This window comes from Harpegnathos saltator, unplaced genomic scaffold, assembly GCF_003227715.2.
Source record: "Harpegnathos saltator strain DR-91 unplaced genomic scaffold, Hsal_v8.6 scaffold160, whole genome shotgun sequence".
NCBI lineage: Eukaryota > Metazoa > Arthropoda > Insecta > Hymenoptera > Formicidae > Harpegnathos > Harpegnathos saltator.
Window position 1 is genome coordinate 1,324,611 of NW_020229940.1, and position 13,216 is coordinate 1,337,826.

The 13,216-nt window shown below is 28.9% G+C and overlaps 3 protein-coding genes across 7 annotated transcripts in view; 1 reads left to right on the plus strand and 2 right to left on the minus strand.

Annotated features, from left to right (window-relative positions):
• The window catches only part of subdued (anoctamin 1), a 35,593-nt gene extending 31,154 nt beyond the window's left edge, over window positions 1-4,439 (minus strand). For 4 of the 5 annotated variants that reach the window (XM_025296859.1, XM_019842636.2, XM_025296855.1 and 1 more), the window contains exons 1-2: window positions 3,725-4,439; window positions 3,455-3,598 (exon numbers count right to left, since the gene is read on the minus strand). The gene's annotated coding sequence lies outside the window, so the exon portion shown is untranslated. The remainder of the gene's footprint in view (window positions 1-3,454; window positions 3,599-3,724) is intronic. The other variant, XM_011145621.3, reaches the window with a different exon arrangement.
• Window positions 4,440-4,445: 6 nt separating this feature from the next.
• Window positions 4,446-5,447, plus strand: LOC105185832 (dnaJ homolog subfamily C member 30). The gene is made up of 2 exons (XM_025296854.1): window positions 4,446-4,585; window positions 4,691-5,447. Exons 1-2 carry the CDS (start codon window positions 4,581-4,583, stop codon window positions 5,445-5,447), a joined length of 762 nt encoding a protein of 253 aa, XP_025152639.1. The 5' UTR covers window positions 4,446-4,580.
• Window positions 5,448-7,224: 1,777 nt separating this feature from the next.
• Window positions 7,225-12,768, minus strand: Vps37B (vacuolar protein sorting 37B). Its single transcript, XM_011145618.3, has 4 exons — window positions 12,637-12,768; window positions 12,340-12,511; window positions 7,805-7,887; window positions 7,225-7,714 (listed from the first exon to the last, which is right to left on the minus strand). Exons 1-4 carry the CDS (start codon window positions 12,766-12,768, stop codon window positions 7,445-7,447), a joined length of 657 nt encoding a protein of 218 aa, XP_011143920.1. The 3' UTR covers window positions 7,225-7,444.
• Window positions 12,769-13,216: the final 448 nt, after the last annotated feature.

A 13,216-nucleotide genomic window follows, 5' to 3' on the forward strand; every position in this document is an offset into this window, starting at 1 on the left:
CTCCCGTAGTATTTATCGACTCCAAACCTTCTCTGTTATGTGTTGTATATAGCTGATGTGATTCGTAAAATACGCGACTCTATTCGTTCTCTACATGCTGATGAAATTTTTCGTATAACAAATAATTTCGAGATAAAAGTATTGGCTTGCATTTAAGCAAACGATGAACATTTCGAACATCAGGCCTAATCATATCAGCTACATACACACAGACACACACACACACACATAGCAGAGAGGGTTTGGAGTCGATAAATACTACGGGAGTGACGAACCGTGGGGTCTTTATCTCTGCTGTGACACACACGCGTGCGTGCGCACACACGCATATACAGAGGTGTAAATCCGACTGTGCAACCTCCACGCAGTATACCTTGGGTAATGCTAATACCGACGGTGCTCTAACTTTCAAGCCTCATAATTCGAAAAGTACCTAATGGAAAAATACTTTATTATAGTGTTTTGCAAAGCTCTCGAAATAAGCTACAAGAATAGGCAATGAAAAATGAGAGATTCCGTTTAAAAAATTAAAGGTGACCTTCACGTGATCTTGAAAACGCTATTCAAGATCATACTAATATCACTATCTGATGCGTCACTTAAAATCCTACAATTTTTGTCTGAAACATTTTTCTCTAAAATGTCACATTTACGAAAAAAGCAGGTGACCCGGATGATCTGAAACATCCTGTGCACATAGATTTCTATATACGTAGGTTGCTGGAAAAGTTTCTGCAATTTAGTACTTGCAATGGCGCCACTGTTCTACTACTATCATACCCGTAAAATTAGACGTTTCTAACCTATAATTCAGTTGACAGTTTGTACCTAGTCAACTAGTTTGGTTTGCACAGTATTTTAAAAGAAGCTATTTTGTGAGAAAATAGTAGTATGTGGGAAGGTATGGGCCGTCAAAACATCCCCCCCTCCACTCGACCCATTGGCGCCACTAAACCACGCCCACCGGCGCCGGCGGGTCGAGTGGAGGGGGAATGTTTTGACGGCCTATATCTTCCTACATACTATTTTCTCACAAAATAACTTCTTTTAAAATATTGTGCAAACAAAACTAGGTTAGGTTAGGTCAAATTCAAGATCATCATCAAGTCCGTTACTCGATTTTCTACAACTTTTGCATTTAAAGTTTTTCACGAAAACTTCATCCTGCAAAGTTAACTGAAAGTTCCGATATTTTTAAGATACCCTGTATATACGTTGCTGCAGAAAATGAGCACTGTGTACATTAGATAGAGAAACGCGCGATAAGCAACATTAAAAAAAATTACATCATAGATAAAAAATAAAAGAGGCCTAATGGAAACATCCACTTTAACATTGGATTTTTTTATAGTCTTATATTAAACGATTCAGTATAAATGTAAAATTTGTAGTGATTTTGTAGTGTAAACATAATCAAAAAACCTACGCATTTTTCCCAGAATGTGGTTTTCAGAACGCATAATCATTATATCTCGAAAACGCATCGACCGATCGGCACCAATGAACTTAGCAAGTAATTTAACCAAAAAAAATTCGCAATATGGTTCGATTATATTCTGTATCTTCGTTTGTATCTTTTTGTATCACTTTCTGTTTCATTTGTACCTCAGAGGATAAAAAGATATGGGAGAGAGAGAATAGTTTGCAAGATATATAAGATATACGAAAACAGTCATCGCCATCCGAAATCCGCTTTCGCAGCCTTCTTTAGAATCGTTTATAGTTGTTTGTAGTTTTCCGTTTCGTTTGTAGCTGAACCGTTCAAAAGTTGTAACAATTTAAAAAAACGCCCAAGAACGATTCAAGAGATATTTCAAAAATTGACAAAATCACCTTTTGGGCGTTTGTTTAAATTGTTACAACTTTTGAACGGTTCAACTACAAACGAAACAGAAAGCACTACAAACAACTACAAACGATTCTAAAGAAGGCTGCGAAAGCGGATTTGAGATATCTAAAAAATTGACAAAATTGCCTCTTGGGGGTTTGTTTAAATTGTTACAACTTTTGAATGGTTCAACTACAAACGAAACGAAAAACACTACAAACAACTACAAACGATTCTAAAGAAGGCTGCGAAAGCAGATTTGAGATATCTCAAAGTTGGGTGGGTGTCATTTTTTTAAATTTTTATATTTTTTAAACGGTCGAACTACAAACAAAATTAATGTTACTAAAAACATTTACAAACGAAAATCTAACATTTTTTATGCAGGAAAGTTAATTTTTAAAAAGTCGGGTTCACACAGCTCGTAAAAGTAACAAGGAGTTTATAGAGAATTAATCTCAAGTGATATTTGCGGTATGAGAAAATAAATATCTAAAAATTCTTGAAGAATTAACTGCAATCAAATTCATTTTTAAATATTCTTTAAAAATTTATTTATATGCTTCACAACTATTTCGCAACTATAAATACTTTTAATATGTTGAAACTTTATAAGAAATTACAGGTATTTTGTTTATTAAAATTACTTTTAGAACTGTATTCAGCAAATGATACTGTTAATGTTTTATATGTACAGTGAAATAATTAGAACTTTCTTCATGAATAAATAATATCTTGATATAATAAAGAGAAGAGAGAAACTATTAACATCCCTTGAATTTGACTAATTTGAATGTGATTAAACTGTACTTATATATTTAATAAACAATAATAGCTGTTTCATAACCTCTAAATAATTGTATATAGGATGATTCTTTTTTAATTCCTTATTAAATATATATGATCCTTATTAAATTTTGGTTTCTTTTCTTCTATAATATCATTAAAAATTGAATTTATTTTAATTGTTTCAATTTTATTTGGAGAAAACTATTATCTACAAAATATCAATTAGTAATATTAAATTAATCCTGGATATCTAAACCTATAAAAACCTGCAGAAATAAATTTGAGCAGAATCTGCTGTATATTTTTTTCAGCGAATTGCTAGCAAAGATACAAGATCTGCTAACAGAACATCATGATAGATTGATTGCAAAAAACTGAACAAAATATCATTATATAACCATTTAGATATATTTAAATAGAATATGTTACAAATTGTATTCAGTTTCTGCTACTAATTTGTTGTAAAGTTATATTAACAAGCTTCATTGATGTAGAATATGAGCTTATATAGACATATAGACATAAATGATTATAGGTTTGCAACGATATTCTGATTAAATCTGCCAATTTGGTAATATTCTGCTAATATTTTGCTTATTAGAATATTACAATTTCCTGCTTAATAATATAACACTCATATACAACATGTGTTATAATATACTTATATTATTAAATAAGAAATTATAATATTGTTGTAACATTATTGTAATTGGCATTTATTTCTTTCCTTTTTCACTCTCTCTCTCTCTCTCTCTCTCTCTCTCTCTCTCTCTCTGGGATGTTATTTTTTAAATTATTCTTATAATATTTGCTTCTCATGAATTTCTAAAGAATTACCTTTCAAGAAAGGAGAAAACTTCAAGAATATTTTAGGAATTCACTATGCTATTTGAAATGCTGTCATCAAATCCATTTATAACTGAATCCAACACATTTATTCTTAAGAGTATGTTAATACTCTTATTCTCTAGACTCTATTCTCTAGAACATGTTAATTATTCTAATTTAAATAACACACACTGTTACACAGAAAAACACATAAATCAAGTTTTGTAAATACTAGATACATATTTTTACTACGTAATTAGCACTTTGAACAAGACTCACATATTATACTAAGTTTTTGTATATTCCAAATTGTTCTCATACAATACTTCTGATAGATACTTGTAGTCTGTTCTTTTTAGCTGCAGTGCTGAACTGGTGCGATAAGTTAAGAGAGAAACCTAAGAGTGGCCATTAGATTGGGTTCCGCGAGACGCTACTCCCGACGCCCCACCTGAGAAAGTACGTGCAAATTACGTTCACTCCGATGGTAATAGCAAAGCATGGTTGTTGTTCATTATATAATTGCAACAAGGAACCATTTTATAAATAATGTAAACACTTTTTTTCGTTAGAGGATGAACATCGAATTAGTACGGCACATGTAAACTTTATATTGTAAGCAGAGAGAACCTGGGAACTGCCACCTGGCCGATTACGCCGGAACGCTTTTTCCGCTGCGCCCCCTGAGAAAATATGTGCACACTACATACGTCCTGAGGGTAACGGCAAAGCGTGCCCGATTCTTGTTCACTCTTACTTCCTTAAGGAAGATAAGTTAGAAAAGCACAGACGATCAATCGCTCTCCGTCTTTGTCGCACCACCGATGAGAGAGCGCGCGCTAGGAGGTGGCATGAGGCGAGTCAGCGTGAGTCAACGGCAGATCTTCAATCAATTCTCCATTAGAAAGCTGTTCTCCTATTGGATGTCGGACGTCGTACGTCGGACATCGAACGCAGTGTGAATCCTCCATTACTCCCACAGGTCCAGAGCCATCTATTGAAGGAAAGAAGGAAGGAACTGAACTAAACTGAACTCTTAAAGCTTTACATAACCTTAGCATAAAAAATGTTGCATTGAATGGGAAACAATTAATATTGATAGTCTGATAACTGGCTATGTATAAGATAATAAATTATGATGTAAGAGAAAATACATTGTGTTGAATGTTGATATATGTGAGTGTTAAATTTGTTATAATTATTTTTAATAATAATTTTATTTTTTATTAACACGTACTGTTTTAGGTTTTGTAATATATCTACAAAGAAGAAACCGAACTATTTTATCAAACTATCTTTTGGAAGACTGAAAAGAATCGAAAAGATGAATGTTGTGTCGAAAAAGTTATATGACACATGTCAATATTTGATTTTTACTAAACATGCGGTCTTTGCATCTTTATTTGAATGTATCATAATAAGATCTTCAAAATCAACATTAGCGCGACTTTATTCAACGAAACGAGATATTAAGCATAAAAACTATTATGATATCTTAAAGATTACATCACATGCTACCCAGAATGAAATAAAAACAGCATATTATAAGTTGTCTTTGCAATATCATCCTGATAAAAATAAAAGTGATTATGCAAAGCAGAAATTCCAGGATATCTCAGATGCCTATGAAATACTTGGTAATCATGAACAACGTAAAAATTATGACCGACATATATCAATCCATCAACAACCAGTAGCTAATGTTAAAGAACCTCAACATAGAGAACAAGTCTATACAAGACCTACTAAAATTTATGATTTTGATGCGTGGACTCAGGCACATTATAGCAGACAGTTCAAGATAGACCGTATGAGGAGGGACAATATTCAACGTCATAAGAAAACACAGGCACTTATCCATACCAGAACAGAATATTCTTACTTTATAGAATATATCTTATATTTTTCATTTCTAATGTTAATGATGATATCTTATAACAAAGATAAAGATGTACCAGTACATAAAGAGAAAAAACATATAGAAAAAGTAAATGCAAATTAATTGGTTTATTTGTTATATGTAAATTAAATTTATTCAATATTTTAAGTATACAAATTAATGTTTACTTTTATTTGATGTGATTATATATTTGCTAATAGTATATAATTAAATCATTAAGTTATAAACTAGTCACATTTATATGTAGCGCATGATTTCCTACATTCCTTATATTAAAAAAAAAAGCAGGATATAAGTATTGCAGATAATAGCATCTATTTTTAAATTTAATTGTATGTACTATTTTGTATACGTTTATACCATATTATATCTTCTGTCTATTCGTCTTTCAAATATTTTAAATTCTTCAAATATTAAAGAGGTAAAGAAGAAAATTAAATCTTTCTACAGAATTTAAGTTGATACATAGACTTGAAACCAATAGCTTCTAGAATAGAATCTAATACGAAATTTAAAATATTTCATACTGAAAAACAAAGTCGATCACAAATGGTTACAAAATTACCAACAATATGCAATGGATTCTATAAAACGTCGAGAAAAAAAGAAAGAATATCCTAATAGGAAATCCTAAATATCATACAAAAAAATCAATATATTTACTATATAGAAACACAGCCATTTATACATGATACAAAGTGTAAGAAATATTTTTAAACTATTAATATTTCTTAAGATATTTTTAAATATAGTAAAGGAATAAAATGATTGTATAAGGCATGAAACACATATGCTTATATTGCATACATGCACGCACATTATGTGTGTTATATAACATACAAAACTAAACAGGAAAATTTTCTAAGTAATTATTAGGATATTAATGCATTGAAAGTGGTAGAACAAGCTCTGTACACAAAATCTTATCCAAGATGGTTTTAATCTATTAGCTATCTTCTAGGACTGTGTATACGTTTACCAACAACTATCGATTCGATATGTGTTGTTACATATAAGTTTTATGATTATATTTGCACAATGATATACCAAACCATTATCAGTAGTGTGTGCAAAATACAATACTTGGTAACAATAGGAGATATTAATAATATTGTATAATTCTATCATCCAGTATATTATGAATTATTCGCTGTTACTAAATTTACCAACAGCCCAGATAGATAGACAAATAGTAATAGCATGCAAGTATTCAACATATATTTTATAATACCACTGGAGAGACATAACATATTTGTAATTGTAGTGCTCGTTATAAAAAATACATATTTATTATTCCAATAAAACTTTGCAGCAAAATATAAATTTGTTATATCGCTGATTAATTGCATTCTCTTGCCGACACTATGTTGCCGCAATTTTCACGGCAATAGATTGCTTCTTTTATATGTTGCTACAATACTTCTTGTATAAGAATGCGTAATCTATATATCTACGTAAATTTATGTATTTATACTACTATTTTCAATTCTCGAATTCAGTCTCTATGCAGACAATATGCCGAAATTTGTCTATCTGGGAAATTTTTTGTTTTAAATAAGTTCTGCTAAAGTTTTGTTACAGAATTTTTCGTATCTTCTTGAATACTTATTTTTTAATATTAATTAATTCTTGTAAAACTAATAAGGAATTAGCAAAATGAGGTAAAAGAATTTCATGTTCAATTTAATATAGGCTACCAGCATGAACATCGTGTCATTAATTGTTAGATGTATATACATATATATATCATTATGTGCGTGCGTGTATTATATATATATATATAATACACGCACGCACATAATGATATATATATGTATATACATCTAACAATTATATATATATATATATATATATATAATATACAATATATATTGTCTGATTTAAAAATAGTGAAAAATTAATTATGAAATTTGCAAGAAGTTACATGTAAAGATCATTAATATTAAATATCTTGTGCTTTAATTGAGGAGAGATATTTTACAAATACATATAAACATATATATATATATATACACATATATGCACACACACACACACATACACACACACACACGCACACGCACACGCACACACACACATATAATGAAATTTTACAATATCTAATATGGTCTATAAACTGGTAATCCTGATGGCAATGGCATCGGCATAGCTACAGATCCTGTTGGATATGGTATGGAAGGTGCCATTCCGGGAAAATTTGAAATGGTCGGATAACCAGGTACACTGCTCGCAGAAAATCCTTTTCTTATTAGATCTTTTAGTTTATCTACTTTGACTTTGCGCAAATGCATTAATCTTCTTCTAGTTAAAAATTGGTCCAGAAATTCGTCTACTTCAATATCACCTGCCATAAACTTTTCTGCCACTGTCTACATATTGAAAAATCATAATAATCATTTGCTTACACATATTTTTACTAAATGATTATAAAAAATGATGATTTAAAAAAATGAGCTTACTTCTGATTCTTCTTCAATTTCTGCAGCAGCTGCTTGCAACAGATCCAATGCAGTATCAACAGACATGATACCCGATTTATCACCTATAAATATGACTATGTAAAAATCACTGTGCATATAATTGTTGTATAATTGTGTGCACGCACATCCGGTGTCCTATTTTAATTAACATCTTTTAATTCCTCTTAAATTTAGATATCAAGATACTTTTTATATTTAGATCTCGAGAAATTTAGATATCTTATTCTTTCGAATTTGAATAGTTGCAAGAACATATTTTGGTTAAAAGACATATTGTAATTAAAATATATTTAACGTTAAGTTGTTCTTTCTAAAATTATATAATTGTCAATTTGAGTTTCAAATAGGACCACAGGCGGCGCCAAGAGTGGGTCTAGGCGGGCTCTGGCCCACCCTTTGGCTCACCCTAAAATTTTAGAAAATTTTTGCATCATTATGCTGTCCTATTTTGTCCAAGTTTTCAGCTTTTTTATATGAAATTATTTTTATAATTAAAATTCTACAATTAATTTTAAATTCTATCTTCATAGTTAATTTCTCCCAGAGACAAAACGCAACGGTTAGAAACATTAAAATGAATGATAAAATGATATATAATATATAATAAATATGATCCACCCATATAAACGCTGGTCCACCTATGGCCCACCCGCATGAATAGTTCTGGCGTCGCTTATGAATAGAACATACGTTATATACACACATTCATACGCGCACGCCATATACATACACGCATATACATCGTTTCCTAGGTTATTTTGTGTATACAAATATTAAGATCTTCGGAAAGTAAATATTCTCCAAAATATTTTATTCTAATACTTTTGTTAATATATAAAATGTCTCGTAAAATATTCATTTTTCAATGACCTCATCTTAATATTTTTATATATAAAATAACCGTTTAATCGATTATTGATATTAATCTTTGCACATTGGTGTATCAATGTATTTATAAAATGCAATGAAAAATTTTTTATACCTTTAGATATATCTTTAGTATATTTAGGTATATCTTTAAACTTCCGAAAACTATTCTTATTTTATTGTCTTATATTTTGGGTAAAATATTTTAAATGAGCTCAAATGAACATTTGATGCCAAAAATGTTTAAATAACATTACATATCGCTATTAATATTACACTATTTTCCTAGATAACCACTTATTGTGGTTATATATTTTCTACTTAAAAATCTGAATAGAAAGAGAAAGTATACAACTATGTAAGTCATTGATGATATGTGTGTTATATTAAAATTATATATAAATACATTAATTTTATATTTCTGTTATACAGCAAAGTAGCCCAAAAAAATAATTTATTCCAAAAACATTATAATATTACAACACTATCAAAATATATGGAAGAATGTGATGCATTTTTTACTAAGTTTTAAATTTAAATATAAAGCAATTATTTTGCAACGAATAAAAGAACTTGAACTGATATTGAGTCCAAGATTTCACAAAATTCCTAAATGCTTTTTGGAGTTGAATAAGTCTCGTGACACATGGGAAGAGTCCCAATGGTGTGGAAAATATGACAAGTGTTACAGTTGTAGACAATACATGATTTGAAAGATACATATTTCAATAGAATGATGTTTGATAACATATTGTTTCATTGCTAATGTTTTTTAAACAAGATATTCTTGAAATCTTGATTTAGCGATAAAATAACATTCTTTGAAACAATACCAAATAAAATAATGTACAATACTTCTGGACAAACAAAATAAAAAAAAACTGCATTATAGGAAATGGTTTAATCATGGAAGTGGATGAATGCAAAATTAATCGAAGAAGATATGAACAAGATCATCGTTGACAGATCTTGGATATTTGGAATTATTGTGCACTAGCAGAGTTTACGGATTACTGTTTAGAAATGTGACCTGATAATAAATAAGATAATTTTATTAAAACTAATAAAAAACACATTTTTTCTGGGATGATAATCTACTTTGATTACTGAAAAGTCCATGAAAATTTGATGATATACGGTTATAAACATAAAACTATAAAGCATTTAATAGAATTTATAGATGCAGTTATAAAATATGATACATATAAACCATGACAGAATCATGGTGAACATTGAGAAGATTACTGAGTTAAAATGACAATAAGAAATATAATATAATTAATCATTTGTGAGTTCTATAAAAAAAAATTTCAAAAATTTGGTTATAAAATAAAAAAAATGAATTAATAAAATAAATTAGATCCATTAAAAAATCCATTTAGAAAAGTAAATTACACTTATTAAAAATATATTCTAATTAAAAAATAAATTAATATGTATAAAATAAATATCTAGAAAGTCAAAAAATTATATTTGCTTTTTAAGTCTATTTAATAATATTAATATAGTAAAATTTAATAGATACATTCATTTCACATATAAATATATGATATAATGCTTAAATTAATCTGGGATAGTACCAGTGAGGTTTATACATATGAAGATTTTTGGTATTAAACTTATTATTCATTCAAAAATCTATTTAAAAGCACTTATTTGATATGTTTTAATTTATAATAGCATAGTGTATAGTTTTCAATAATTTATCTGGCTATTTTCCTATAAAAATTTAATTTTTTTCTTAATAGCAAAAATATCAAGGTATAATAGTTTCCATGAAACAAGCAATTGAAAATACAAAGCTTTTTATCAGCTAAACTTTGGGGGACCAAATAAAATTCTTTTTCAATTAATTTCAAATGGACATTATTTCAATAAGATTTTAATCTGAAGCTTAGTTTCAAAGACTTTATGTTGAAAATTAGAAGATATACTATAGATAATGATCTTTTTTTGCATATCCACTAATGAAAAATTGTCAAAAATTGTTATGAAAAATATAATTTCTAAACAATAACAATAAATATAGTTTATTGTATACTCTGCATCTGTATACAAGTTTCTTGACTTCAATAATATAATGAAATATCTTGGAAATAAAATATTTTTGGATAAAACTCCTGTTTAGGGGAGGGTACTGCAATGACACTGATCTTGACGTATATAGTCAAAGACATCATTTTGAGCAACATGCAAAAGATTTTAACTGTCGCTCATTGTTTTTTAAAAAGTTATTAACAAAAGAAGTTTTATTAATTGAGCATAATTTTTCGACACTGTACATTTAGATATGGTAAACTTTACACATATGTGAGCAGAGAAGAAGCTTCACATTCTTAGAAACATGTTTATTACAATTATATTTACAAACATTTTATTTTTTTATTATACACATTATTATATTTACATAACATTATATTTACAAAGCAAATATTGTTATTTACTTATTATATACACTGACGACATACAATAACATATAATGTATAGTCCAAGGTCCTTATTCCAGGTTTGGCAATTAAATATTTTGCCTTACTGAATTAAATGAGTCTACGATATACCAAAATAATAGATTCTGAAAAGATTAGCAAATGCTTCTACGCAAGGTTTGGCAATTAAATTTTTTAATGTTTATTTATTATATAAAATTTGAAATTTTTATATCAATTTGTGTATTATTATTATTTATGCATTATTATTTATTTATGCTAGAATTTGTGTCAGAATCTGTTATTTTAATATATCATAGACTCATTAAGTCAGTAAGGCAAAAGATTTAATTGCCAAACCTTGCATAAAGGTCTTTGTTAATCTTTTCAGAATCTATAGTTTTAATATATGGTAGATTTATCAATTTAGAAATCTGTAATATGATTTCAATCAACGCATTGATGCTTCTTTTGAACTAATAGCTCTATGTATCCATTGGAATGTTTAAATACAGTTTAAACTATTTGCTTTCATATTATTTTATATTATTTTTAATATCTAAGAACATACGTATTATAGGAAAACATTAAAACTGCATCCTACTTATGGAACTTCTTTTGTTTATAACTTGCCAATAAAAATATTTGCTTTGTTTATAAACAGTACATGTTTTTAAGAATGCCAAGCCTCTTCTTTGTTCATATATGCGTAAAGTTTACCGTACCTAAATGTAGTGTCAAAAAATTATGCTCAATTAATGAAACTTTTGTTAATAACTTTTTAACAAACAGCAAGCGACGGTTAAAATGTTTTGCATGTTGCTCAGAATGATATCCTTGACACATATGTCAAGGTCAGTTATTGCAGTATCCTCCCCTAAACAGAAGTTTTACCTATTTTTGAAAGGAATATTTGAAACACAAGTTATATGGTTCTGAAAGAGTAACAGCTTAATCTAATATGCATCTCCTAAAAAATCACCTTCTCCAAAAATTGATTGCAACTATAATATTTTAAATAGTAATCCTTACTTTTATTGTATATTTCAAAAAAATATTTAAGATCTCTTATAGAAATAGATACTTAATCTTTTCTAATGTTAAAAAAGTTACTTATGCATATTATAAACGTATATTACGTACTTTACATTGTCATATGTATCTTACATATATATATAATACTTAGGATTTTATCATTTATAGAAGTGTATAAAAACTTACGCATTTTATCTAATTTCTCCTTAGTACTGGTACATAACTGGTTAGCCTGCTCACTTAATTCTTTCAAAATTTGTTTACCTTCTTCCAATTCAGGTTGCTTAGATAAATTAAATTCTGCCAAAGATCTATTGCTTGCCATTAACATTTCCTTTTCAGTCTCCAGATCTTTAAACTAATTTTATTAAAATAAATTTCATTTTTCTTTTTATCTACATTTTCAGGTTTGTATTGACGTAAAGTGAACATATAATGAAGTATGATTATTTCATTGATAGGATCTGTATATTAAAATTATACCTGTTTAATATCTTTTACGATGTCTTCAAATTTTCCATCATTATTTAATAGTTCTTTGAGCTCGTCATTATCTAAGTGAGCCAGCAAACCCAATGCTGCAGGTATATCCGGTTCTTGAATAGATTTATACATTTTTTGACGATTAATTAGCAAAATTAAATAGTTATTATTTAAATTATATAATTATAGTTCTTATTATAATTATATTTATGTTTATTTTCCAAAAGAAAAACTTTTATTAAACACACATTTATGATAATGCAATGAAAGATTCATTCACGCCAAAAAAATTATGCAGGATTCAGAGTAACATAGAAAGAGAAGAAAAGCAGAGAAGAACGTCAGAGTGGCCAACACAGCGTTTTCGGCGACACCGACTTTCCGCACTGGGAAAAGGCGCCATCTGCATCAATTTTGAGAAGGGAACTACGATGTTACATTCGCCAGAGAGGAAGCTGAGAGCGGCCAACACGGCGTTTTCGGCGACACCGATTTTTCGCACTGGGAATGGGCGCTATCTGAATCCATTTTGAGAGGTGAACTACGATGCTACATCCACTTTTAGGTCTCGACGGTAAAA

What these genes read in the sequence shown, in the direction of transcription:
- Vps37B (XM_011145618.3), bottom strand. Translation starts at nt 12,768, where the DNA reads ATGTATAAATCTATTCAAGAACCGGATATACCTGCAGCATTGGGTTTG. An exon ending in GGAGAAATTAGATAAAATGC is followed by an intron (nt 7,888 to 12,339) that starts GTAAGTTTTTAT and finishes TCATATTTATAG; the next exon opens with GTGATAAATCGGGTATCATG. An exon ending in AAATTGAAGAAGAATCAGAA is followed by an intron (nt 7,715 to 7,804) that starts GTAAGCTCATTT and finishes TTCAATATGTAG; the next exon opens with ACAGTGGCAGAAAAGTTTAT.